Consider the following 24,084-nt stretch of genomic DNA (forward strand, 5'->3'; position numbering starts at 1 on the left):
GACAACAAGAGATCAAGCTGTTGCATTGGGTACTCTACCCGACATCCGCTGACCAATAACAGCCGGTTAGTGACGTACTCGCTTAAACCTGCCTCCATGTCTAAGCATCTTCCCAAAAGAAACCGCCATGTCTTGGCGAGGACGAACCTAGGCAAGCCGCAAATGTCGCAACACATGGGCACGATGATTGGACAATATGCGTCCATCACGTCTTCTTTACGACTGGAGTGTCTTGGCTTCTGTAGGCGAATCTGTGCATGCGTGCCCAGGAATAATCTCTGAAGGAATATAACTGTCGGGCTATCCCAATCTCAATCCAGCTTCCCTATGCCACAACAACGTGTACGAATAACCGGTATCGCCAATGCCAATCCAGTCTCTCATAAGCTCACTTCGGCGGCGTAGCCGTCGCGCTTCACCTCCTCCAGCTCATCTGCAAGCAAATACCCAAAAGATCGAATGGCGTCTTTTGGACGTCTTCTCACGCATGTGGGATCTGGGCTTCACTGCTTTCGGGGGCCCGCCCGTGCATTTCCAGATCTTGCATCGGAGATTCGTCGAGGGGTTGGGGTTTCAAGGTGGAAGTAAATGGTTAGACGAACAGACTGTAAGTGTATAACGAGCAGTGTGATTGATATCATTTCCAGCGGTGCAAGTAGGCAGTATGAGAAAGAGCTGGTGGCGCTCGACGAGTGCGGATGAGAAGCAGAAGGCGAAGACGAAGAGGCATCTTTCTCACCTACTTGTATCCCATTCACCAGAGAGTATGCATTGCTGATATTTCTGATCATAGTACCAAGAACTCTTCGCAATATGTCAGGCTCTCCCCGGCCCAGCCTCAACTAAAATGTGTTTCTGCATCGCCCTCCTACATGCAGGCATCCTCTCCGCCGTCTTCGCCTTCCTTCTCTGGAGCCTTCCTGGCGCAATCGGTATGTATGGGCTTTCCCTCGGCGTACAGAAGATGCCGGAACGTCTCCCTCCCATTGTATACGCCCTGCTCTCCGGACTGAACGCCAGTACCGTTGGCATCATCGCACTAGCGGCTGTTCAATTATCTGAGAAGGCCATCAAAGACCGTCTTACACGCATTCTAGTGATCTTTGGTGGCTGTGCGGGTCTGTGTTACAATGCGCTATGGTATTTCCCTGTATTAATCGTCATTGGTGGTCTCTCAACTGTGATTTGGGATGTTTGGCTGAGACAGCGTGTGGGTAAGATGAAGGCTGCGTATCTTGCTAAAAGGAGGAGAGCGAGAGACGAACAAGGTGATGCGGAGGAGGTTCAGACTACAACACAGAGCATTCCTATTGAGCTTACGCGTCCAGAAGCTGTGAAGAGGAGACAGAGAGCGGGAAGCTCAACAGATCGGATTGTGCCTGAGCGAGAAGAGGCGGGACGGAGTCATGCTGGTGAACATCCAGTTGTTGATGATGTGGCTGCGAAGAATGATACCGAGACCGTTGCACCTGTGGCAGATGTCAAGACGCATAACATTTCTGTAAAGGTTGGCGTGTCACTAATCGTGGGCTTCCTGATCTCCTTCGTTGTCATTATGGTTATCCGCGGTACGGTATCCAGCGGCCGGTCATTCAATCTCTTCTCTAACATGTAAGTTCATCATAAAGCTCCCCAGAGTTCCCACTAATCACACCGGATAGGTATCTCGCCGGCACCATCATCTTCGGTGGCGGTCCTGTAGTAATTCCACTCCTGCGCTCTTATGTCGTAGACCCAGGCTGGGTTTCACCACGGGACTTCCTCCTCGGCTTGGCTATTATCCAAGCTTTCCCTGGCCCCAATTTCAATTTCGCAGTATACCTCGGCGCTCTGAGCATCGCTTCAGCACCCGGTTCTACGCCAACCATCGTAGGCGCTATTCTTGGTTTCATCGGCATCTTCTTCCCCGGCATTGTGCTAGCAGTCGGCGTGCAGTCTATTTGGCAGGTCATGCGCACCAAAGCATGGGTACTCAGTCTTTTGAGGGGCATCAATGCGACGGCTGTAGGACTAGTCTTCACGGCTGTTTACAGGCTTTGGGAGATTGGTTACTTGACGCCAGAAAGCAGTAATGGGAGGAGTTTGGCGGACGACCCGTGGTGGGTAGTCGTTGCTGCCTTGGCCTACGCGGAAACGGCTTGGTTTGGGGTCCCACCTGCTGTGGCGATCATCGTTGGTGCCATTCTGGGTCTGGGTTGGTATGGAGCCGTTGGGCAGTGAAAATTTTGACTACATATGTTGGCCCTGGCAAGCAAAACGCCATCAAAAGCAATACGGTCTTATGGGTATGTGGTCACAGCACCCATTCAGCTCTTACACCAACTAACAAACACCAGTCTAGTGGTATGATGTACGTATTATTCAGTTTCAAGACAATTCTTCATCACCTAACATGTTTTCAGTCTCGCTTAGGGACGTTCTATCAGAACACAAACCCAAGCACAGCTTGCGAGAGGCCCCGCGTTCGAGTCGCGGTAAGACCCGTCTTTTTTGCCCTTGTGGCATATGGGCAATGCTCCAGTCTTTTTGCTATATACTAGCTTCTTAAGTTTATCTAACAGACATTGTTCTTAATGCAGGTAGCTATTATCTTGTGCATCTAAAAGTGTATCTTGACGTCTTGCGTTACACGGTAGTAGGTCTAGTTATAACCTCACACCTTTTTTCCAAAACAGATACGTTGGCGTTTTTGTTTATTAAGAGGGATTCTGTGAGCTCTTACATCTTTGGGGTTGGAGAGTAGCCACTCCATCAGAGATTATATCGTGCTGCTCTACCGCTTTGTGGGATCTGCTTAAGTACAGACAACAATCCACCTTTTCGAATGAAGCTTGATATTAATCGTATTCTGGTCGTAGAAGATGAGGCAATGGAAACGATGCGATTGCGCATTATTCTGACTATCTGTTGTACAAGTGCTAGCTACAGCTCATTTCGAAGGAGATGAGTAGGGGAGATGCAACCCAATAAAAGGACCTCAACCAGCCAGCAAGAAGGAAATATTAACAACGCCCAAGAAACGCTAAACCGAAAATCCCAAACAGTTTGTTATTGCTCCAGGCACCGAAGCCAACCATATAAAAGAGAAAACCCTCACCAGAACGCCATGACCTGTCAATCACCCCGAAGGAAAGTTGTAACCACCACGACCACGAAATGACATCATGCTGCCTCTGAAGACAGGAGTCAACACCAGGCCATCAGCGTTTGGCCTACTTGTAGTATCCTCCATTTGGCGCGGACGTCGACGTGTTCGGGTCGTAGATCTGACCACCGCCATTGTGAATGATGGGTGGCTTGCTGTACGCTTTGCTGCGTGACGAGCTACCTGAGTTTGTGTATAGGCTCGAGGAAGCGGCAGAGTAGGCTGCAGGTATGTTAGACTCATCTTTGAGACATGCTCTGATAGGAGCAGGCAACGTACATGTGGATGAAGTCGAGGGGCGGGATGCATAGGCGCCCTTTCCCTGACCGTAGGAGCCGTAAGACGAGCTCGACGACATTGTTGATTGGTGTTGAGCGAGTTGGAGGCGTTCAGTGGCCAGTGGCGATCAGAAGGATGGGATGAGTGATCGTCGTGCAGAATGTGGTTGACGGCGATGAAGCTGGATCTGGGTGTATACGAGACAGCAAGGGCGTATCGTGGGTGTGACGAAGCTGTACTGTTGATTGAATACCACACAAGAACAACTGACTGTTTCAAAGATGCTTGATATGACTGTAGACTGAACAATTGTTTGATCGATTGACTGATAGAGAGAAGAAAGAAAGCAATCACCAACCTTACTCACAACTATTTATTCCAGGCAGACAAAACCTGAGGCCGCCACTCTACAAGACTCACCTTTCGTACTATTGACTATTGTTCCGCTGCCATCGGAGCTCTCCTACGCTCAATGTAACGCCGTTGCCTGGATAGCTGGGCCAGGCGCGTGAACGACGTGGATGACTGCGCGATTGCGATGATTCACACGCGTGGCTATGTTCTCTCGGGACAGGTCCTGAGGCAGGACACGCGTAGGGAGCGAATCAGCGATTAGGCAGCCCTTTTTGGCACCTGCTCGATCTGCCAAGAAGAAGAGTCATCGCCGGTGTGTGTAAGTTCACCGAAGAAACCAGTTCGGTCGGGGTGAGCTAAAGCCGCGTTGCGGCTAGAAAGGGCGGAGTCAATGACTTGGGTGATGAGCAGGGTGGTTGTGTTACGCCGTCTTCTCCTGCATGGCACGTCAAGCAGGACGAACGTATGGGAAGGCAACAAGGAATCAGTCCGAGACGCGCTATCAAGTGACGTGCACAGAGCCCTAGGCGACAGCGATGCCAGGAATGGATAATGACAAAGCGGATAAACTGGTGAACAAAAAGGTCACCGGTGCCGAAAGAAGAATGGGTGTGGGGGCTGAGGGAAAGATGGATGCCTGGAGCCATTGGCAGAACTGCGAAGGGTTCACCGCAATACAACACCATAGGAGTATATCGACGGCGTCCAAAGATGGGAGAAATGCGCATATGATTGGGAAAAAAACAAGAGAGAAAGAGGCAAAGGGCGGTGTTGTGAGATACGGGGGAAGGCGCAGTCGAAGGTCGCTGATACATGGCGGGGTCGCTGGGCTGTGAATGGCAATCAATCTGGCCAAGGCTGCTGCCAGGCTTAACGCCATTCACGTGGCAAATGGTCATTGATAACTCGAAAGAGACATTTATGAAGGTGGCAATTGCGCGGCTGCGAATTGCGCAAGTGCGCATGTTGTTCTGAGGTTTGCCAGCGCATAGCCGGTGAACCGCTGGAGAAGTCCTGAACGGGAGGCGCAAGACCGAACGTCTCGCCAACTATGCGGCCCATACACAGAACAGTGGGCTGCGTAGATTGGGTATCTTGTTTTGCCAGCGTGTGATCAGCGAGAAAGTGGAGGCATAGCATCCTACACCTGCATTCTGGGTTGCTCGTCAAGCCAGGGAAATGTCATGCGGGCCGATGGAGTTAACATCGCCGATGGAGTTAAGATGATCATCAATTGGTATCCGAATGCATTTGGGTATCGCTATATCCGCTCCTTCAATCTCCCCGTCTAATCGTACAATTTCAAGACACCATTCAAGTCACCAGCAACCACCTTACTTGTCTCCCTAGGGTGCCACTGTACTGACAGCACAGGCGCATCGCTCGCCGCAATCTTGTGATACATCTTGCACGTCTTCCAGTCCCAGAAACACAGGTAGCCTCCACTGTCGCCAGAGCTGATGAACTGCCCATCAGGACTGATCGCCACATCTGGAGCATATCCAGCCACGTTGTGCCCTCGGTAACTCTTCTTTCGGTTTTGTCGGAAGCGGTCCGTGGAGCTGTATACGGTGATTTGGTTGTCGGACGATTGGAAGGCAACGTACTTGCCTGACGGATGTGGTGAGGAGCGGACCATAGAGAACATGTAAGGTTCGGCGATGAACTTGATGGGTACAGGAATACCGTATTCCCAAGCGCGCAAGGACTTATCGTCTGATGTGGTGATGAAACGGCGGTTCTCATCGCAGAAGGTAATAGTATTGACAGGTCCGAGATGGTGATCGTATTCTTGCACCATCTCTCCGCTTCTTGTGTCGTATTGTAGGATCTTCTTGTCACTCATACCGGCCAGGAACTCGTGTGGTGTACTAGGGTTGATGCGCACGACATGCGGTGTCTTTCCAGTTGTAAACTTGTTCAAGCACTTTCCAGTCTCTGTGTCCCATAGCTTCATATAACGATCGTAACTGGCGGATACGAATTGTGTACCACTGGGATTGAAGTCAATGTCAACCACCGACTTGGTATGGCCCGAGTAGGTTCGCAGAAGCTCGCGTTGGTGGTACACGTCCCATAGTGCGATCTTCGAATCGGCCGAAGCGGAGAGTAAGAGATGACCGCTGTCAGGTATGAAGCGCACTTGGGTAATCGACTTGGTATGGTATTTGTAGGTGTGAATGAGCTTCTTCGGTATGAAACTCTTAGGCTCGTAATCGCCGGTAAGTTTGATGTCGAGATCCGTGGGGATATGCATATACGTCCGTCCCTGGTAGTCGTATTGCTGGCTGCCGACAAACTCGCTCGTCTCGCCTTCGGCTTCGGTATCGCGGTAATCCGTGCCAGCAAGCTTCTTTTGCACGGGTGCAGCATTGTCGACGATCTCGTCTTCCTCGTAGACTATCTCTACTTCGACATCCGATCCAAACTCGTCATCTGAGGCAGCGTCTGGCCTTTCTTCCTCATACTTCGCCCAGGGTCCCTTGTATGCGCCAGCGCCAGTTACAACACTCGAGTCGCCCTTGCCCTCTCGCTTCCTTTTCTTCGATCCCGCGCCTGATTCGATAGCACGCTGGCCTTGACGGAAAGTATGGTCGCTGATGTATGTCTCTGCAGCGAATCCGGTTGGCACGCGGCCTGAGCCTCCGGCTGCCATGGTAAATGTTTTTGGGAGCCGGAATAGGGTCGCGGCGCGTTTAGATCTCGGCGACGGCTCCGATATTGGTGGTTGGAAAGACTAAGAGGTGGAACGCGAGGAGTGACAAGTACGGTGTTGAAGTTGGAAGCTCCCAGCTCACTAGAAAATGTGGGTGACGACGCACGGACCATGTACACTATGTAATGCGTAGGGTGCGCAGTGTTACATGTGAAAACTGGGTTCCATTTACGAGAGCTAACATAACGCTATCATACCCCATCAGGACATAAAGTCGTTCAATCCTTTCCTGTATGCGCTTCCTGCCGCCAAACCCATTGCCTCGGGTATTCCACATTATCTCAACCCAACACTATTCATGTCCTCCCACTAGCAATATGCGTACGCGTGGCTCGTCTATCTGAGCCGGATATCAAGTGCATCTATCCGCCGTTTCCTAACCGCTGTTGAATTCGTGCCTCGAGGTTCATTGCAACCAGTACAGCCACAAAGATCCCCACAATCAAGACGAAGGGCGTGATCCCCACCTAGTGAGACTCGTCACGGATGAGGGCGACAATCATGCTGTAGAGGTAGAAGAAGAACATGAGCAGGTGGAAACCCAGCTTGATGAAGGATTCCTGCATGCGTGTTAGCCTGGCTTCCTGGACTCAGTATACCCTCTTATCGTACCTTCTTGTGCACGTTGAGCTTCCTGAAGATCTCCGTCGCGTCCAAAAGATGCTGGTTCTCAAAGATCCTGTTACTGTCAGCATTGTCCTATTTCCATGTCATAGCCCTGGTTTGTGACGTACTTCTTTCCATTCCAGGCCAATAGAGGCAGGTTCAGAATCAGCGCAATCCAGTATCCGTTGATGAGGAACAGGAAGGTCAGGAAAGCGTGGACAGCGGCTTCGGGAATGATGTAGGTGTTCAGGCGGTTACAGAGATCGATGGGGTTGATGTAGTCGCTGGCGCAAAATTAGCATGTGCTGATCAAGGTACAGGTTGTGTCGCAAAGGAGGCTATGCCATGGGGTCGTATGCTTGGGGCTCACTTACCATTCCAGATCGCTGTACATGATAGTAAAGAAGACTTGTAGGAACAGGTTGACGGCGTTTATCAGCACCGCCAACAGGTACAACCATGCTTCGCCAGTCATTGTGAAAGAGTCGTGTGCTGCGTAGCACGGCTATAGCGTATGAAGAAGGAGGAAGATAGACTAGCTATATCGCCAGTAGGCTGTTGTTTGCGAATGGACAGATAGACGACAGATGTTCAGGACTCGGATGCGGTCGTGTGTTTGCAGGCTGCCGAGCTAGAACGCGGGAAGCTAGCTTGTGCGCGGGGCCTAGCTAGAAGTTGCGATGACGTGGGTGGGTGGTGGATCTGCACGACCGTATGGCGATAATAGAATCCTGAAGAGCAACGGCGGCTAGCAAGGTCGTTCAAATTCTGGCGGTAGTTGGGCAAAGATGTTTGGATGACGTTGAGGCGGAGACACGATTGCTTCCCTGGACAGCGGGCAGGCACCGTTAGCGTCATTCGCCTCGCTTGCAGGTGTGCGATGAGCGGGCCAACATCGTCCGACCGAAGCTTAACGGAAGATTGATGATTTCACGGTGGTTCAGACTGCTCGCCGAAACGAAACAAAACGAAACATCATGCGCAGACACATAAATTCCAACCATGTGTACTGCTACACAGATTATCACGATCAATGCTGTGGAAACAGTCCACCACATCTGTCAATTGCCAAGTAAAGCAACGCCCCGTTTCTTGACCCACGCCACGCAATCCATTAATGATGGTGGTATCGTGAAGCTATGTGTGATCCCAAATTTCCCCAAGTTTTCTTTTTAAGCAGCTGCTTTTGCTTCGCCATTCGTCTCTCCGTTTGTGGTTCCCGGCATCTGTACTGGACCGCCGGGCGAGTCTGGTAGTCGTGCAGTCAAAACCTCTACGCCATCCTCGGTCACGAGTAGGGTGTGTTCTGTACAATGTTAGTTCTGAAAAGGATATTCGGACGAATGGATGAGAGCCTACCAAACTGCGCAGTCAGAGAGCCATCTTGGGTCACACTTGTCCACTCATCGGGCCAAGTCTTGTCCCTGTGCGAACCAACACTGATCATGGGCTCGATGGTGAAGCACATGCCAGGCTTTGCTGATCCAACTGCCTTGTTCTTCGCGTAATGAGGAACGTTAGGCGCGCAATGGAAGAGCTGGTTGACACCGTGCCCGCAGTACGTCCTGATTACGCTGCAGTTCTTGCTCTTTGCGTGCTTCTCGATGACGTTTCCGTACTCACGGAAGAGTGTGCCTGGCTTAACAATCTCGATAGCCTTGTCCAAGCACTCTCGTGCAGTCTCCGTTACCCGCACCGCGTCTGGGTTGGCCAGAGCCTTGTCTCCGATGTAGAATGTTTCGTTTAGATCCGCATGGAAACCGCCGTGGTAGACGGAGATGTCAACGTTCAAGATGTCGCCATCTTTCAGTACGCGCTGGTCGGGGATGCCGTGGCAGATGACCTCGTTTAGCGATGTGCATACGGATTTCGGGAAGTGGCAGTAGTTGAGGGGTGACGGGTAAGACTATTTCTGTCAGCACATCGCTCTGTCTTGCTATGATTGCCGCTCCTCTTACGTCGCGCTCGATGGTAGCCTTGTGAACGATCTCATCGATGTAATCAGTAGTAACTCCAGGCTTTGCCGCTCTTCCTGCAATATCCAGGATCTCTCGGCCGTAGCGGCACACCTTGCGCATCGCATCTTGCTCCTCCTTGTTCAGAATCGTGATCTTGTTCCTGTTGACAAACACCTGCTCCGAACGCGGTATGCCATCCTTGGCGTAGTCTGGGTGTCTGATGTGCTTGGGGACTTCGCGGCGCGGCGAGAGCGGGTATACGGGTCTAAGAGCGCCGGTGTACGAGTACGTGGGAAATGGGTTGTAGTGACCCGTAGCTGGATCCGGGTGAGAAACTACTTTCGGCGTAAAGATGTTTTGGAGAATACTACTTTGTGACTTGTGGACCTTCTTGTGCTCACTCTGCGAGGCCGTTAGATTATTTTGCCTGCGATGTAAAAGCAATCTCACTATATACCCAGTTGCGCTTGAAGCAGTCTTGCGAGCAGAAGTAGCTTTCTTTTCCTATCTTCTGGCAGTTTGGACATTGCAGCGAGCCGGCATCGTTCTCGCAGTCATTGCCTGAGCATTTGCGCGGGGCGTCTGTGGCCATCGCGTGTGGTGGTATAAGAGTAATAAGAGGATGGCTAAGGCGGGAAGTGGCCTGTATTTTCTCAGACGTTGCAGACTAGAGCGCGCTACAAAACTGTCCGTGTGGAGTAACGGGTTGCACACAAAAGGTCTGGTGGATTGCTACTCTCGCTCGTACGCCGCATCGTCGAGTCGGAAATCGTTGCAGGGGTCGAGGCCGCCGGCTGCCGATCAAAGATTACTAAGTAGCGGCTAACCGTAGGTCGCGCTTACCTTTTTCGGTCTTGACGTGCTTCATGAGCCCTACTTTGCCATCCTATCTGACTCTTTGACTTTCTGGTTATGCTTTGATAATTGTCACCCGTGTCTCAGCTTTTTTCGTCCCTGTAGAAAATGGGGTTTTACCTTTCTTTTTTTCTCCCATTCTCTTACTCCCCACCTCACACCACCCCGCCTCAGAACACTAACTAGTGAATCCATCAATTTTTAATCCATCATCGCTCGCGCTGCCTCTCATCATGACGCAGAAAGTAGTCGTAGTTGGAGCCGGGCCAGTTGGCTCGCTGGCGGCGCTCTATGCGGCTGTGCGTGGATATGAGGTAGATGTCTACGAACTAAGAGCAGGTAAGACATGACCTGTGGACCATCTCGGTGCTAGCGAGTACCCTAACACTAGCTAGATCTTCGAGACCCTAACACTACACCACTAAACTTCTCAAAGTCCATCAACCTTGCTCTCTCTGAGCGAGGTATACACTCCCTTCGCGAGACAGGACTATCCGACCTTGCCGATGCGGTACTGGCGGAAACATTTCCTATGCATGGTCGCATGATTCATATAAGGAAAAATGGAGAGTATGTTCGACAACCGCAGATCTATGATGCGAGAGGAAGAGTAAGCATGATTCCATCGTTCAACCTGGTTTTGTGCTGATTCGAGTAGAGCTTGCTGGCTATGGATCGAACGGGTCTGAATAAAACATTGCTCGACCATCTGGAGGCCATGCCGAATGTAAAGCTCATGTTCAACCACAAATTGGTCGGCGCAGACTTTCGAAAGAAGACAGCATGGTTCGAGCATCGAACTAAGTCTCCTGAAGAGCAGGGCGACGAGTTCGAGATCAACTTCGACCTCATGATCGGTGCCGATGGTGCACACTCCGCGGTTCGGTATCACCTGATGAAGTTTGTTCCCATGTCGTTCCAGCAAGAGTACATTGACAAACTCTGGTGCCAATTTCACGTTCCTCCCTCGCCCAACGGCGACTTCCGTATACCTCCCAATTACCTCCACATCTGGCCTCAAGATGAGTCTATGTTCATTGCACTTCCGAACCTCGACAAGACATTCACGTCTACGCTGTTCTTGACTAGAGAAGGATTCGAGCAGTTGGATGCATCTGGAAAAGTCGTCGAGTACTTTGATGAGAAGTTCCCAGGCGTTGTACCAGATCTGATCACGGAAAACGACCTCCGCGAGCAGTACACGTCCAATCAGCACCTGCCTTTAATCTCGATCAAATGCACTCCATATCACTATGAAGATTGTGGCGTCATTGTCGGCGATGCCGCGCATGCTATGGTACCGTTCTATGGTCAAGGGATGAATGCTGGACTGGAAGATGTTCGCGTTCTGTTTGACTTCATTGACAAGCATCCAAACGATCGGTCCAAGGCCTTAAGAGAATACACTAAAGAGCGAACTCCCGATGCACATGCCATTAACGATCTTGCCATGGGCAATTATCGCGAGATGGCGAGTGATGTCAAGAAACCGCTATATCTATTGCGGAAGTGGGTGGAAGAGCAGCTCTACCTTTACGTTCCGAGCGCTGGCTGGGCCACTCAGTATTCGCGTGTCACATTTAGTAACTTGCGATACTCCAAAGTTATCCAAGCGTCCCAAAGACAAGCTAAGATACTGCACGGGGTAGTTGGCTTAGCGCTTGCTTCTGTCGCCGTCACTGCATTCTGGTTTGCGAGATCCGGCGGTGCACAACAAGCGAAGATGGGAATTATGAGGTCAATTTGCATAGTTGTACAGAGAATGCAAAAGCTCACAGAAAGGTGAGCTGCAATGGCGAAAGCATGAGCGATGACTTGTGCGCGGCCTGTAATATTATATCACTTCAAAGCGCTGGTTCTCACTCGCGCTAACGTAACCTTATCATATAGATGTCGTTACACGAGCGGTTTATATCACCGTTATTCGCAAAAGCTTTTCTTCATATCAAGAATATACTCTACTTCCTGGCCTCAATGTTGGTTACTCAAAAGTTCATTCGCGGGCCGGTAACCGCTATCCCAGGAAAGATAACACAAGGAAGGTAGTAATATCAAGGTTCTGCAGTCGAATACGAAACCACATTCCACCACAACGCTATGACGATAAGCTTCGCAGCGCCACAAGCGGCAAGCCACGTGAGCTCCGCGTGGATGTGTTACTGCCCCACAAGCGAAATGTGGGGAAGCGATTCGGAGTGAGTGCATATTGTGGCGCTCGCTTGCAGTGGCATCAACTTTCGACAAACTACATCTGGAGTACAAGCAGTCGATATGGTCCAGGGTCACGATCATCTCGCTTACGCACTTCCATGAGCAGTGTATTTGCGTTACAGCCATTTCGATGCAATCTATCATCAACTTTTTTCGCATTCGGTGCAAGTCAAGCCGGAAATACTGGTATCTTCATAGTCGCGTTGATGTCTCCCGGGTGTGTGGCAACGCATCTCCACTTCTTCGATACACAAAGCCATCTATGTTACACTCTACACACTATGCGGATAAATTCGCCAACCTCTCACAACCCACACAACAAACATTGTACCGACGCTCACGACCTTCCAGAAACAGCGTGTTCACCGTACTCGCAAGGTCACATTCACCAAGGAGAGTTCGGCATGGCTTGGGCTTGTAATCACAGACTGTTCTTTGGATGTAGGCCCATGCTCCAGAAGCCTCAGAACCTTATACCCGGGTCGCAGTGAGGTCAGTCACGCGTGGCAGTAAGGTCTTAACCTGGATAAGCTGGTTGCTATTCTGGTTTATCTTGCACGCATGCTTGTATATCGCCGCTCTGTACTTTACGCTATGGTTATCGAGTGGATGGATCTCCAGCGCGGCAGCTTGGCGAGTCTCGATTTGTTTTTATTAAGGCATCTCGTCGCTACAGGTTCTGCTTGTGACACGCACAATATTTTTCACTCCTTTGAACACTTCAAGCTCATCTTTTTGTGCGGTTGCTCTATCTGTAGACAGCACGAAATCTTCTAGATTGACAATACGGTCGAAATGTATTTCACCTATGGTCTCGCGGCTTTGGCCGGCCTTGGTGAGTAACTTCGGCTTACACGGAGTGCAGTTCCAACTGAAAACGTGTAGCTCAAGCATGGCCAACGTCAGAATCACAGCATCTAGCGCCTCGCGCTGTGAGCTATGTGGACTCGGAAACAGGATTCACGTTCTCCGAGACCAAGGCAGCTGCAACACTCAGCTCCAACATCATCTACCGCATAGCGCAACCTGCCAATGTTCCAGCAGGTCAGCCCTACGACGTAGTGCTCCAAGTTGTTGCGCCCAACTCTCTCGGCTGGGTCGGTCTTGCTTGGGGTGGTAGTATGATCCGTAACCCTCTCACGGTCGCATATCCTAACGGCCAAAAACCCACTGTATCTTCACGATGGGCCACGTAAGTCACCTTTATCCAGAAATAGCCACGATTCTCTCTGACACGTACGAAAGCGGCCACTCCACGCCTCAACAATATCCCTCTGCAACTTACACGCCTTTGACCACTGGCAACAAGTCAAACAACACACACTGGCAATACACCGTCAAATGTACTGGCTGCACTACGTACACCGGCTCATCCGGTACTGTACGCATTGACCCCAGCGGTAGCAAACGTCTTGGTTTTGCCTGCGCGCAGGGAAAAGTGTCGAACCCGTCTTCGACTAGCGCAACGATTCCGGTGCATGATGTGTACAACTACATCACGCATGACTTCTCCGCGGGTGCAAACCAGAATTTTCAAGCTTTGTTGAGCAAGAACGGGGTTGCGAGCACGGGAGAGACAGGGAATATCACAGAGAAAATCTAGATTTGCGTATCGTATAAGGTGTAGACTGACAGGGAGGGGCTAAATGGGGGTTTTGTAGATATCTTTGAGTCTTCCTTGAATATATTTGACATAACACAAGTCCATGTGTTTTTGGAAGTTGCTTGATGCTGCGCTATGAGCTTCTGGTTTTCACATGTTAGAGCTCTGGGGAGAAGCTTCCCCGGTGTGTTCAGTATGGCTCAACATAATTGCTAGAAACGCTCTTGGTGCTTCGCCACCCAGCTATGTGAGCGAGCTTCGTCTGTCGACTTCGTACTATTGCTCTTGAAGTGTCAAGACTCCTAGACAGATACGGTAGGCAGAAACTTCTTGCGCAACAAGGCCAGACGTGGAGATGAGCGGATAGGAGGCGACTATGGCTAATAGTCACGGAGTAACGGCGTCACGGGCAGATTACATAGCAAGGGTAGAAATTCTGGTAACAACAAGGTGCATTCGCATCGTCCTCGGTGATCTAAAGAATTACATAGAACAATGCCAAACGAGTGGTAAGCAGAAAGCACCACCTCAACAACTCTCAGCAATGGGGGACCAAGCTAGTAGTAAGTGCGTCGCCGCAGCCATGAGATATTTGTAGGGACCGATCGCGTCTAAGCCTTGATGGCCATGTCACCGAGTGGCATCTCCTTGAGCCCTGTGGTGCATGTGTTAGCTTCGTGCTACATTCAAGCAGATTATTGATGAGGTACTTACAGCCGTCAACGTCTTCAGGAGCTTGTTGCTTCTTCTTGCAAGCGTTGTATTGAGCGGGCTGCTGGACCGTAAGACCAGCTTTGGGACATGCAGTGTTGAGGTTGCATTGATTGTCCATGGCTTTCTGGAGAGAGTCGCCTTCCCAACCGAAGACGTAGTCGCCGTGTGCAGCAGCACCGCTAGAAGTTCATAGTTAGCCGTGTTCTATCTCGCTGGAGACAAGGCTGCCAAGTGAAAGTGGACCTCGCGAGAAGACGTACCCAATGTTCATGCTGTAAACGAAAGGATCTGAACCATCAGTGGGCCACAAGCTCTTGTCGGCAAACTTGTTGACGTCCCACATCAGTTCGTACATGATCTGAGGAAGCTTGACGGGGTGAGTGGATGGGCAGGCACCACCTCCATTAGCACCTGAGCCTTGGCCGTAAGCAACGTGACTTTGATGGTCTGGTGAGTCGAGGTTCTTGCCGTCCCAGCAAGTAGGGAAGATGATGGTCTGGCGGATAAGCTTGCACTTAGGGTCCTTGGGGATGGCGACGGTGTCACTCCCTGAGCAAGGTGCGCCACCGACGAAGGTACTCTCAGAGGGGGAAGTCCAGCAGCGATGGCAGATGTTGGAAAGCTTGACTTTGCTGTTGTCGGTGTTGGTAGCTGAGCCTGCAAGCATGCGGAAACCCTTCTTGAAAGCTGTGGTTTTGCCGCTGGGGATATAGTAGACATCAAGACCGCCGTCGTTGATGAGCTTTCCTTGTGGTCCACCATTTCCGATCTGAGCCGTGTGTTAGCAGCGTGCCCTATCGTTTTCTTCACTGCTATGGTGTTACGTACCTGAGGCACGCGAATGTATGTGCCTAAGAGACGAAGGTACAAAGTCAGTGTATGTCTCACATACGTTTCGTGCCTTCACAACTTACCGTTCTTTGCCTTGAAAAACATTACAGCAGTCCAGTAGTTCGATTTATCCTGGACGAAGCTGCAGGAAGTGCACTTCGAAAGCTGCGCGGGGTCGTTTGCGGGGTCCATGGTGATGTTGAAAGAGTCACCTCCGACGATCTGATGAAGATGAGGTGTGTACTTCACGCCGGGGTTGACAAGAGGATCTGTTCGTTCGACGACAAGCTGTGAGCAAGCAAATCGCAACATATTTTGTGCAGCAACGTTCCCGGCGAGGGCCGTTGCTGCAGCGAGTAAGGTAGCCCACTGCATTGTGACTAGCGATTGTAACGTAGTTTTCGACTCGTGAAGGTGTAAGTGATACTCGACGAAATGAACGATGATGAGTGAAGAGACGCAGAGTTCACAGCCGTGTCCTGTATTAACTTCTCTTATAATGAGAAAACAAAAGTAATCGCCGAATTGGGTCGTCCACGAGGACAACTGCCGGACCACGGGGGGAATCCTGATCGATCAGTTCTGCAAATTATGGGTTTAATATAAGATGGTATGATGATTGGGCTGGAGAAGCATGCAACGCATATTGTTCGCCCACTTCGTAAGATGAACCAAAGAACAACAAATTCTGGAGTGTGCACGGGGAAGGTCGTTGCAGCTTGTCAGGCTCGCTGCCAAATCATACTGATGATTTGACCACTGACGAGCCCGGATGCCCGGATGCAAGCTTTAGATTTGCCGCCCATGATATTACGCCCGTGGCATCGGAGGCAAAGCGCTCTTACGCTGTATTTTCCAAGGCACTTGGCTTCTATCTAATCAACAGATAGGAGTCGGTGTAATGAACGCCGAGCCCCCCTTGAAGACTAGAGTCTGCGAAGACTGGATGATCGATAGCTTGTCTGCTGGAGTGCTTCAAAAGGTGCTGAAGAAAGTCAAGAGACGTCTGAAGTGCAATAGGTCGCCAGCGTGACTATTGTCGACTTTGTGCAAGTATCCAACGAGTAGAGCTTCGCCAGTCACATCCACCTACAGCGTGTGAAGCGTCACATCTTGAGAGTGATCAAGCGTGGGGTGAGGATCAGCATCACAATCCAAATTAACGCGGGTCATCCACCACTTGAACATGCCGCCGATGTGGCCTACATGCTTGGATGCTTTGGATCTTCCAGTTCATTCGAATGGGAAGTTATGGATGTATTTTTGAGGCTGAATGACATACAAGAATTGTTGGGCTCCCACGTTGGCGATATTACGTCTTGCGTGTGGCACTTTCGGACATCCTTGCTGACTTTAGTGTCAGTTTGATGTCATCAGGCGGTGAAGATGAGTGGGAACAGAGTGTTGGGAAACAGAGACGCCAAGCATGCTCCGATGTCCAGATATCGGGGCTATATGTGGCGGTAAATTCAAAACACTGACGAGCTTTCGATTTCGCTGAAGCACTGCTGTGCGCCAGTAGATGGCGAGGACAAACCATGTAATGACGAGCATACATAGACCGTTATAACATCGTGCGTTGGAACTAGGCGCATGTTTCGAAACTCATAAGGCGGCCGGAGGTTCTAGTGATTCGTCGTCGCGGGCATGTGGAACGATGAAGTCGGAGCAAGGTTTGACGAAGTCTGCGGGGCGTCTTCGCTTGGCTTTTCACTCCGGAGCAGGCGCTAACACCCATGTAGTGACGCTTTCCTCACTGCATGGAAAATCATCCGCAGACACCTAGCTTTGCCTCCTTCCCGTCACCAAGCTCATCTATTGTTCCTCACGCAGGAAGCCGATTGGGGTACGGCCGCCTTTAGCCGCGGCCAATGTGGTCAAGCCTGCATCCTGAGTTGTCCTTTGCGGCAGCCGAGATATTACAAAGTGTTTAGATTGGCACCAGCTGATGAAGGCCCCTTATGCTCACTGGCCGGCACTTCCGCCACGCGACTCCTCGTTGTGCAAGGTAGTTCGTGTGGGGTATCGCATGGAAAATTGCCGAGGGCAGGGGTTGCGCATCTCCAGATATTGCGGCTGAAGTGAGAAGTAGCATACTGCATTGTGGGACGATTGAGTATGTGGGAGGAGGCACAGTTCTTTACCAAATTGCTGATGAATACAAAGAAGAAGTTTGGCTATGTTTATCTCAAGGATGTATACACGCGTACCAAATCTCAAGAAGTGGCGTATGTGAACATGATTCTATCCAGAATTGCTAACCATCTTGACTGCCCGACAAGCCAATCTCCGCGACGACACGATGCCGAGTGGACCAAGCAATTCGCATCCTTAGATAGAGCCAAAGAGTATCACCAAGCAATCTTGGCAAGCAACCCGTTCGGCCATCGGCGCACACAATACTTTCTTGCCTCATCTATGGTGAGCCATCCCATACCAAAAGCAGCCGGAAGGAACCAGTGCTCGACGGATATCGTCCTCGTGTCGATAGTGTCCTGGAGAGATGGAATGTAGCAGAAGATGAAGACAACAACGATCGCGAAGATCATGGCAGGGAAAAGTGACCAGTTCTGAGTCGCTTTGTTGAAGATCGGTGGCTGCTGGAAGATGCTGAGCCTACGGGTACGAGTAGCAAGTAGGTTAAATATTTGCCTGTCGTCAATGTCAGCTGGTTCTTTGCATCACTGCTCGTTCAGACTTACATGATTACCAGTGTGACGAAGTAGACACTCGAGGCCTGATTTGCGACCTCCGTGACATAGTCCGGATCGTATTGCTCGTCGTACACACCGAACTTCAACCACATTGCCGTGAACGGAACTCCCTTACGCTCCATGTACCAGAAGCTCATAGTGAAGGCCAGAAAGCACTCCAGCAGACCGACGACAAAGTAGGCATGGAAAATAAGTCGAGCGTTCACAAGTCGGTCCTTCTTGGGGTTGCGGGGAGGGCGAAGCATTACATCAGCCTCCGGCTTTTCGTAGGCAAGAGTGATAGCGGCGGCACAGTCGGTGAGACAGCAGATTATGATCTGGATAACGTTAGCTAATAAGCATTGAGCATCAAACCTAGACGTAGTTACCATGAGGAAAGACGACAGGATCTGCGGGATACCGAACGCGACATTGGTAACGACCGGCCACAGCTCACTGAAGCTACCTGCGGGAAGCAAGTAAACTATTGTCTTTTTGAGATTATCGTAGACGAGCCGACCGTATTGGACAGCCTGAATGATGGCGGCGAACGAGTCGAGAAGAACCATATCAGCAGCTTCAATAGCGATATCTGAACCACTGCCCATGGCGATACCAATGTCAGCAGCTTTGAGCGATGGAGCATCGTTGACACCATCACCTGTCATACCGACAATGTTATCACGTGCCTGGAATTCCTTGACGATACGGAGCTTCTGTTCGGGCGTCGTCCTGGCGAAAACGATCTCGTGATACTGGCAAAGCTGATCCCATTGCGCCTCGTTTAGGGTAATGAGTTCTGGTCCACTCAAGACGATCGACTGCTTCGTAGTGCCGATCTTCCCATCTCGACCAAGAGCGCTGATGTCATCTACCAATGCGGAATTCGAAATGATGCCGCACTCCTCAGCGATCGCCTGAGCAGTGAGCTTGAAATCACCGGTCACCATGAAGATACGGATAGAAGCTCCTCGAAGAACACGCACTACCTCTGGGATCTCGTCGCGGGGCGGATCAACGATACCAACGATGCCAACAAACGTAAGACCCTCTCGGGCAGCGACCATTACTTCTTTCTCAGGATGGCTGGAAAATGGCACAATGGTCGGCTTGCGAGCGAGAAGTATGACACGCTTGCCCTGGCGGGACCAACTGTCTTTGACGGTCTCGATACGAAAGCGTTGGGCTTCAGTAAGCTCCACTTCTTCGCCTTTGTCGTTCAGGAGAAGGTCGCATCGGGGTAGGAGGATATCAGGAGCTCCCTTGACCATGAGAGTGGCGTTGTTGCTCGTCGACGTCTGATTGGTAGGTGTCATGATCCGTACCATGAACTTGTTCTTGCTGTTGAATGCAATCTCGAAGACCTTTTTCCAGTCGCGACGCAACTCAGCCACTGATCCGAGGCCCTCAGAAAGTCGAAGTATGGCTTGGTCTGTGGCATCGCCGTTGATCTTGCGCTCAGCAATAGGCAAATGTGACGTAGCGGCGTCAAATTCGCCAGAGTTGCAAAGGCCACCGAGGATACGGACGTGGTCCATGATGTTTTGCTTAGGTTTAGAGAGAACAGTGAGGTTCTTCTCAGACCGAAACACCGCCATCATGTCACGCGCGGCATCCGTAGTGTATTCTTCTCCCGCTGCGTAGATGTCCGTGACCACCATCTTATTCTTGGTCAATGTTCCGGTCTTGTCAGAACAGATCACTGAAACGGATCCCAGTGTTTCGACAGTCTTGAGCGACTTGCAAAGGATCTTGTTTTTGCGCATAATGTTTGCAACAATCGTCAAGCTCGTCGTAAGCGCAATCGGTAAGCCTTCTGGCATGACTAGAAGAAAACAGTAAAGTCAGCACTCTTGTGATGGATGTACGGATTGGCAGTGTCTTACATGCAACAGCGCAAGAAACACAACTAACGATGAGAAGAGGCACGTCGATCCAAGTGGGATGAGATTTTCTCAGCCATGCTGCCCTGAAATGTGTGAGTACAAATCCTTCAATTCGTAGAGGGCTAAGCATAGACATGTCGCTCGAGACCAACCACAGACATACCAGAGAACCACAATGAGAATCACGACAGTGGTGATGAAGAGTGAGATGATGAGCACGAAACGCAGGATCTCCTTCTGGAGCGGTGTCATGCCAGTCTTTGGATCCGAGGTAAGCTTTGCGATGCGACCGAAGATGGTGTTGTCACCAGTAGCAACGCACACACCCAAGCAGGAGCCTGATATGCAGTGTGTTCCTTGTAAACCGATATTATTGGTCTCGAGATAGTTGTCTTCAGTTGATTCGATGGTAGCTACGACAGGCTCAGATTCCCCTATCGTATGTTAGTCCTCGTACCTAGGTTGCAGACATAACACTGACCAGTAAGGATTGCGCGATCGAACATGGCATCGCTGGAGATGTCAACGAAACGAACATCGGCGGGCAGCTTGTTGCCCTGCTTGATGACGATAATATCGCCAGGCACCAGGTCCAGTGCTGAGATGCTAGCATGCGATCCGTTACGCACAACGATGCATTGATCGGGCAGCATTGTTCCGATAGATGCCATCACTCTACTTGTCGACCAGTCTTGCCATGCATTGAAAGCTGCTTGTATAAGCCAGACAGCGATCAATACACATGCAAGCGCCAAGTTGGCAACAGCTGGTGGATGACCAAGAGGCCTCCAGGCGATGAATACGAGTATACCGGCAACGACGAGGATGCTACCAAAGCCACCGAAAAAGTAGCCTATGATCTTCCAGAGCAGGCCCGAGGGTGGAGGTGTCATTTTGTTCTGACCATGTTCGCTGAGGCGACGCTTTGCTTGATCTTCGGAAAGTCCCTGCTCGATATCAACAGAGAGGCGGCGGCACAGCTCGTGGACGGCGAGTGTATGCCATTCAAGATCTGCTAGGTCTAGAACACAATACTCAGTACTAATAGTGCTGGTATACTTGAGCAAACTTACCAACAGCAGCCTTCTCTTTGGCTTTCTTCACCTCGATCTGCTTCTTGTGTTGACCCTCATCGATCTCGATGGAAAGCGTACGGTCTGAATATCAATCGAGGAGGTCAGCATATATCTCACACGTGGTCCACATAGAAGCATTGCTCACAAGTGATAGGCAGTGCAGTCTCGGGCTGAACAGTGCGAGCTCCTCCAGCACTGCGGATGGAGAGACTGCCCACACTTGACCGTCGCGACAGATTACGCTCATGGCGGCGCTCGTGCGTCGCATACCCATCTTCTTCGTCAGGAAGGCGAAGCTCTCCAAATCGGACGCGAGGTGCGACCTTCTCTTCTTCTTGATCCATGTACGGTCCTGTCGGTGTAGTGGGCTAGACACTGGATGGAGCACTACAAAGAGATGTGCGAAAAAGAGGGAGAAACGAGCTAGAAAGCGAGAAGACAGGCAGCACAAGACTCATGGATGCATGAAGCGCGACTTATACTGTGACAAGTGGAAAGACCATTTGCCGTTATGAAAACCAGCATGGCTCTGGCAGCTCTGGCAACGCGTCAAACACGTGCTCCTTCGCTCTGAGAGGCGTTTCTAGGACGTAAAAAATCCTTGAAAAGCTGAGCTACATGAAATTGCACCAAGAATGTGGTACAGGATCTTTCACCTCTTTGTCATAGTTGAGTTGAAGCGATTCGACGCACAAATACCTCATACAAACCAAGACAGGACCAGGGCCCCGCAACAGGTAAATCGCGACCGCCAGAGGTATCCCGCCGGACCTTTTCCCACGTGAGCATGATAATCCATTGGCGATGGTGTTGTTCGGGACCGTTGATGGTTAGCCGTGAGCGATTTTCGAACACGTACACAGCCACGCTACGATGCACGAAAGCAGGCTTCCGCCGCTTCAGCCTATGACCATGCGCGATTTTCGACCTCACTTCCCTTTGAATGTAGTCATCTCGTTTCAAAAGAAAGGAGCATGGCTCTCTTGGCGCTTTATTGATGCTTTGCGGTGGTGAGCGACTGCCTGTTGAAGCAACCCGGGTTTGTGGGCCTTCAAGTCCCACCGGCACGTTCATGGCCTAACAGCCACATCGTGTCAGAGGTTGCGTAGACGAGCATTACATGCGTGCTTCAAGTGGACTTAGCGACAACGTGGGGGAGGATGCAATTCGTTTTCGCATTCGTTCATGCCATCATGTGTGGCTCAATGCTGAGTTTCGGGCCCTCGAAAATCACAGTGCGTGCACATAGATCACTGTTTACACAGGCAGGAAGCGTGGCAAGGATATGTACAAAGCCATGAAGGCCATTGAACGGTTGTGCTTTAGGCAGAGTTGTGGGTGGTAAGAGAGGAAGCCTGTTCATACAAAGGGGGGTCTTTTCCAAGGTTGTCTGTGCGCAACGAAGCTCCCCAAGCCAAGAGGCGGCCTGGAGCACGCGAAGCTTACCACCACGTGCGACATTCCTCTCGCAATGGACATCCACCACGCGAATGGACAATCGCAGAGCCCTTCGGATGTGCCCTCTCTCCCCGAATGAGAGGTACAGCCCGCCATCTCGGCATGGCGCCGATATGTCCATCTGTACGCCCCCATGATCGCCAGCATCTTTGCTCTATCCTTGTCGCCAGCCATCCACCAAGCCCTTGGCCTTCCAACTGGCACGAACATACTACCAATCACGGCTTCTTTTGGGATACCCACATATCTCGCAGCATCCTTATTCTACCCCACAAACCAACCCGAACCTACTCCTGAGCAATCAATCCGCTTCACGCGTAAAAACGACTTCTACCGCGCAGGTGTAATCGCAACATACGGTCGGCTGTTCGATGCGCCGTACAACGTTACACGCTTCTTGATGGATGTACTATTGAGTTACGGCGCCGACCAAGTCATCGGCGAACGTGCTGTTGGCACGAAACAGCGGCGATCAAATTTTCTGGTTGCCTTGACGTGGATTGTCGGTAGCAGAATGGTCGCACTCTGTCTGGCGTTCGATACACCTGTCCTGCAAAGACTCGTCGTCATGGTGGATCGAACGCTCTTTCGCACGGCCTATGTCGCGCTGGTAGATGACGTTCTCGGTGTTTTGACCCAACCTAATGTTCGAACCTTCAAAGGGAAGATCACCCTCATCGCGACCCAAGCATTTGTTATCTGCGCGATCGGACTAGTGTTCGTTGCATGGGCAATGAGCCATTCTGGCGAGATAGAGAGCGCCTTAGCCGAAATGAATGCAGAGTTAGGTGACGTCAGCTTAAAGACTCCATGATGTATTTTCGTTTTAGATAAGATTTACCAAGTGTACGAAGCACCAGATCGTAAGGAGCACGAACAACGTTCGACTGCCCTTCGAACCGGACATCCATCAGACTCCCCCTTTGATAGGTTCTAGACAGTATCGATACGGAGCATCGGACTGATGCCTGCCTTGCCGAGACTTTCGCACTCAGCGACTCCAAATCGAGACTTAGTATCGCCCGAGTAAATGTCGCGATTCTGGTTGAACATAGCGATATAGACTGGTAAGTTTGATCATCGTAATAGCGTCATGTGTATTTTATGATACCTCTTACTCATCATCGTGCTACACTCGTGGTATCGAAAGCTACATGCAGATTTTGTGCCTTGACGTGCCAACATTCTTGGGTCATTCCGTTACGTAGAGGGAGGCGTTTATCAAGTGGTCCACACGCCTGACTTGTAGATCGATATACATGCTGTCGGTTCGAATAGTAGTTTACGTTTGACAGCGGCACTTAGGCGCTCCAGTGAGACCAAATATATCCAAATAAACAGTTCATCTTTATACATTCGCTACAACCAGATATGGCAGTTTGTCTTCTGTTCACCTGGTTGCAAGGTTTTGTCCCAGAGAGGAGATGTCTTGGTGTGTATGATGCGCGATCACCGCACAATGAAAGCGCGCGTCTACGATAAGCACACTAATTTGAACTCTTCCGCCCTCGCAACCCCAACTTGTCTACCATCCTCTCCAATACTCGTAAACCCTGACTCTTTGGAGCGCACGATCCAAAGTATCTCAGCCTCACGAGCCGCCGTAGCTGATGGGTGTTGTCTACGAGCAGCAATCCCTTCATCGTTCCAACTCCACCCATGGTATGTATACAACACATATCATAGTTCCAGTTATGCT

The 24,084-nt window shown here is 50.7% G+C and overlaps 10 protein-coding genes across 10 annotated transcripts; 4 read left to right on the forward strand and 6 right to left on the reverse strand.

The window, feature by feature from the left end:
- Nucleotides 1-847: 847 nt before the first annotated feature.
- AA0111_g6808 (hypothetical protein) lies at nucleotides 848-2,220 on the forward strand (the record flags this gene model as incomplete). Its single annotated transcript, XM_028653071.1, has 2 exons — nucleotides 848-1,611; nucleotides 1,662-2,220. The coding sequence occupies 2 exons, from the start codon at nucleotides 848-850 to the stop codon at nucleotides 2,218-2,220; spliced, it is 1,323 nt and encodes a 440-aa protein (XP_028505297.1).
- Nucleotides 2,221-3,212: 992 nt separating this feature from the next.
- On the reverse strand, nucleotides 3,213-3,503 carry AA0111_g6809 (hypothetical protein; the record flags this gene model as incomplete). The annotated part of the gene is made up of 2 exons (XM_028653072.1): nucleotides 3,213-3,367; nucleotides 3,425-3,503. The coding sequence occupies 2 exons, from the start codon at nucleotides 3,501-3,503 to the stop codon at nucleotides 3,213-3,215; spliced, it is 234 nt and encodes a 77-aa protein (XP_028505360.1).
- Nucleotides 3,504-5,066: 1,563 nt separating this feature from the next.
- Nucleotides 5,067-6,434, reverse strand: AA0111_g6810 (Pre-mRNA-processing factor 17; the record flags this gene model as incomplete). Its single annotated transcript, XM_028653074.1, has 1 exon — nucleotides 5,067-6,434. One exon carries the CDS (start codon nucleotides 6,432-6,434, stop codon nucleotides 5,067-5,069), a length of 1,368 nt encoding a protein of 455 aa, XP_028505459.1.
- Nucleotides 6,435-6,961: 527 nt separating this feature from the next.
- AA0111_g6811 (hypothetical protein) lies at nucleotides 6,962-7,575 on the reverse strand (the record flags this gene model as incomplete). The annotated part of the gene is made up of 4 exons (XM_028653075.1): nucleotides 6,962-7,054; nucleotides 7,107-7,173; nucleotides 7,229-7,384; nucleotides 7,475-7,575. The coding sequence occupies 4 exons, from the start codon at nucleotides 7,573-7,575 to the stop codon at nucleotides 6,962-6,964; spliced, it is 417 nt and encodes a 138-aa protein (XP_028505458.1).
- A 697-nt stretch (nucleotides 7,576-8,272) lies between these two features.
- Nucleotides 8,273-9,650, reverse strand: AA0111_g6812 (Methionine aminopeptidase 1; the record flags this gene model as incomplete). The annotated part of the gene is made up of 4 exons (XM_028653076.1): nucleotides 8,273-8,406; nucleotides 8,460-9,006; nucleotides 9,059-9,460; nucleotides 9,516-9,650. The coding sequence occupies 4 exons, from the start codon at nucleotides 9,648-9,650 to the stop codon at nucleotides 8,273-8,275; spliced, it is 1,218 nt and encodes a 405-aa protein (XP_028505457.1).
- A 496-nt stretch (nucleotides 9,651-10,146) lies between these two features.
- Nucleotides 10,147-11,699, forward strand: AA0111_g6813 (Kynurenine 3-monooxygenase; the record flags this gene model as incomplete). The annotated part of the gene is made up of 3 exons (XM_028653077.1): nucleotides 10,147-10,252; nucleotides 10,309-10,523; nucleotides 10,572-11,699. The coding sequence occupies 3 exons, from the start codon at nucleotides 10,147-10,149 to the stop codon at nucleotides 11,697-11,699; spliced, it is 1,449 nt and encodes a 482-aa protein (XP_028505456.1).
- A 1,220-nt stretch (nucleotides 11,700-12,919) lies between these two features.
- AA0111_g6814 (hypothetical protein) lies at nucleotides 12,920-13,727 on the forward strand (the record flags this gene model as incomplete). Its single annotated transcript, XM_028653078.1, has 3 exons — nucleotides 12,920-12,959; nucleotides 13,010-13,316; nucleotides 13,370-13,727. The coding sequence occupies 3 exons, from the start codon at nucleotides 12,920-12,922 to the stop codon at nucleotides 13,725-13,727; spliced, it is 705 nt and encodes a 234-aa protein (XP_028505463.1).
- Nucleotides 13,728-14,338: 611 nt separating this feature from the next.
- Nucleotides 14,339-15,647, reverse strand: AA0111_g6815 (hypothetical protein; the record flags this gene model as incomplete). The annotated part of the gene is made up of 5 exons (XM_028653079.1): nucleotides 14,339-14,382; nucleotides 14,442-14,620; nucleotides 14,702-15,210; nucleotides 15,270-15,292; nucleotides 15,356-15,647. The coding sequence occupies 5 exons, from the start codon at nucleotides 15,645-15,647 to the stop codon at nucleotides 14,339-14,341; spliced, it is 1,047 nt and encodes a 348-aa protein (XP_028505462.1).
- Nucleotides 15,648-17,623: 1,976 nt separating this feature from the next.
- Nucleotides 17,624-21,271, reverse strand: AA0111_g6816 (Sodium/potassium-transporting ATPase subunit; the record flags this gene model as incomplete). The annotated part of the gene is made up of 8 exons (XM_028653080.1): nucleotides 17,624-17,924; nucleotides 17,975-18,303; nucleotides 18,355-19,790; nucleotides 19,852-19,934; nucleotides 20,015-20,285; nucleotides 20,333-20,872; nucleotides 20,925-21,008; nucleotides 21,073-21,271. 8 exons carry the CDS (start codon nucleotides 21,269-21,271, stop codon nucleotides 17,624-17,626), a joined length of 3,243 nt encoding a protein of 1,080 aa, XP_028505461.1.
- A 1,247-nt stretch (nucleotides 21,272-22,518) lies between these two features.
- Nucleotides 22,519-23,199, forward strand: AA0111_g6817 (hypothetical protein; the record flags this gene model as incomplete). The annotated part of the gene is made up of 1 exon (XM_028653081.1): nucleotides 22,519-23,199. The coding sequence occupies one exon, from the start codon at nucleotides 22,519-22,521 to the stop codon at nucleotides 23,197-23,199; it is 681 nt and encodes a 226-aa protein (XP_028505460.1).
- Nucleotides 23,200-24,084: the final 885 nt, after the last annotated feature.

The sequence above is a fragment of the Alternaria arborescens genome (assembly GCF_004154835.1).
Source record: "Alternaria arborescens strain FERA 675 chromosome Unknown contig_15, whole genome shotgun sequence".
NCBI lineage: Eukaryota > Fungi > Ascomycota > Dothideomycetes > Pleosporales > Pleosporaceae > Alternaria > Alternaria arborescens.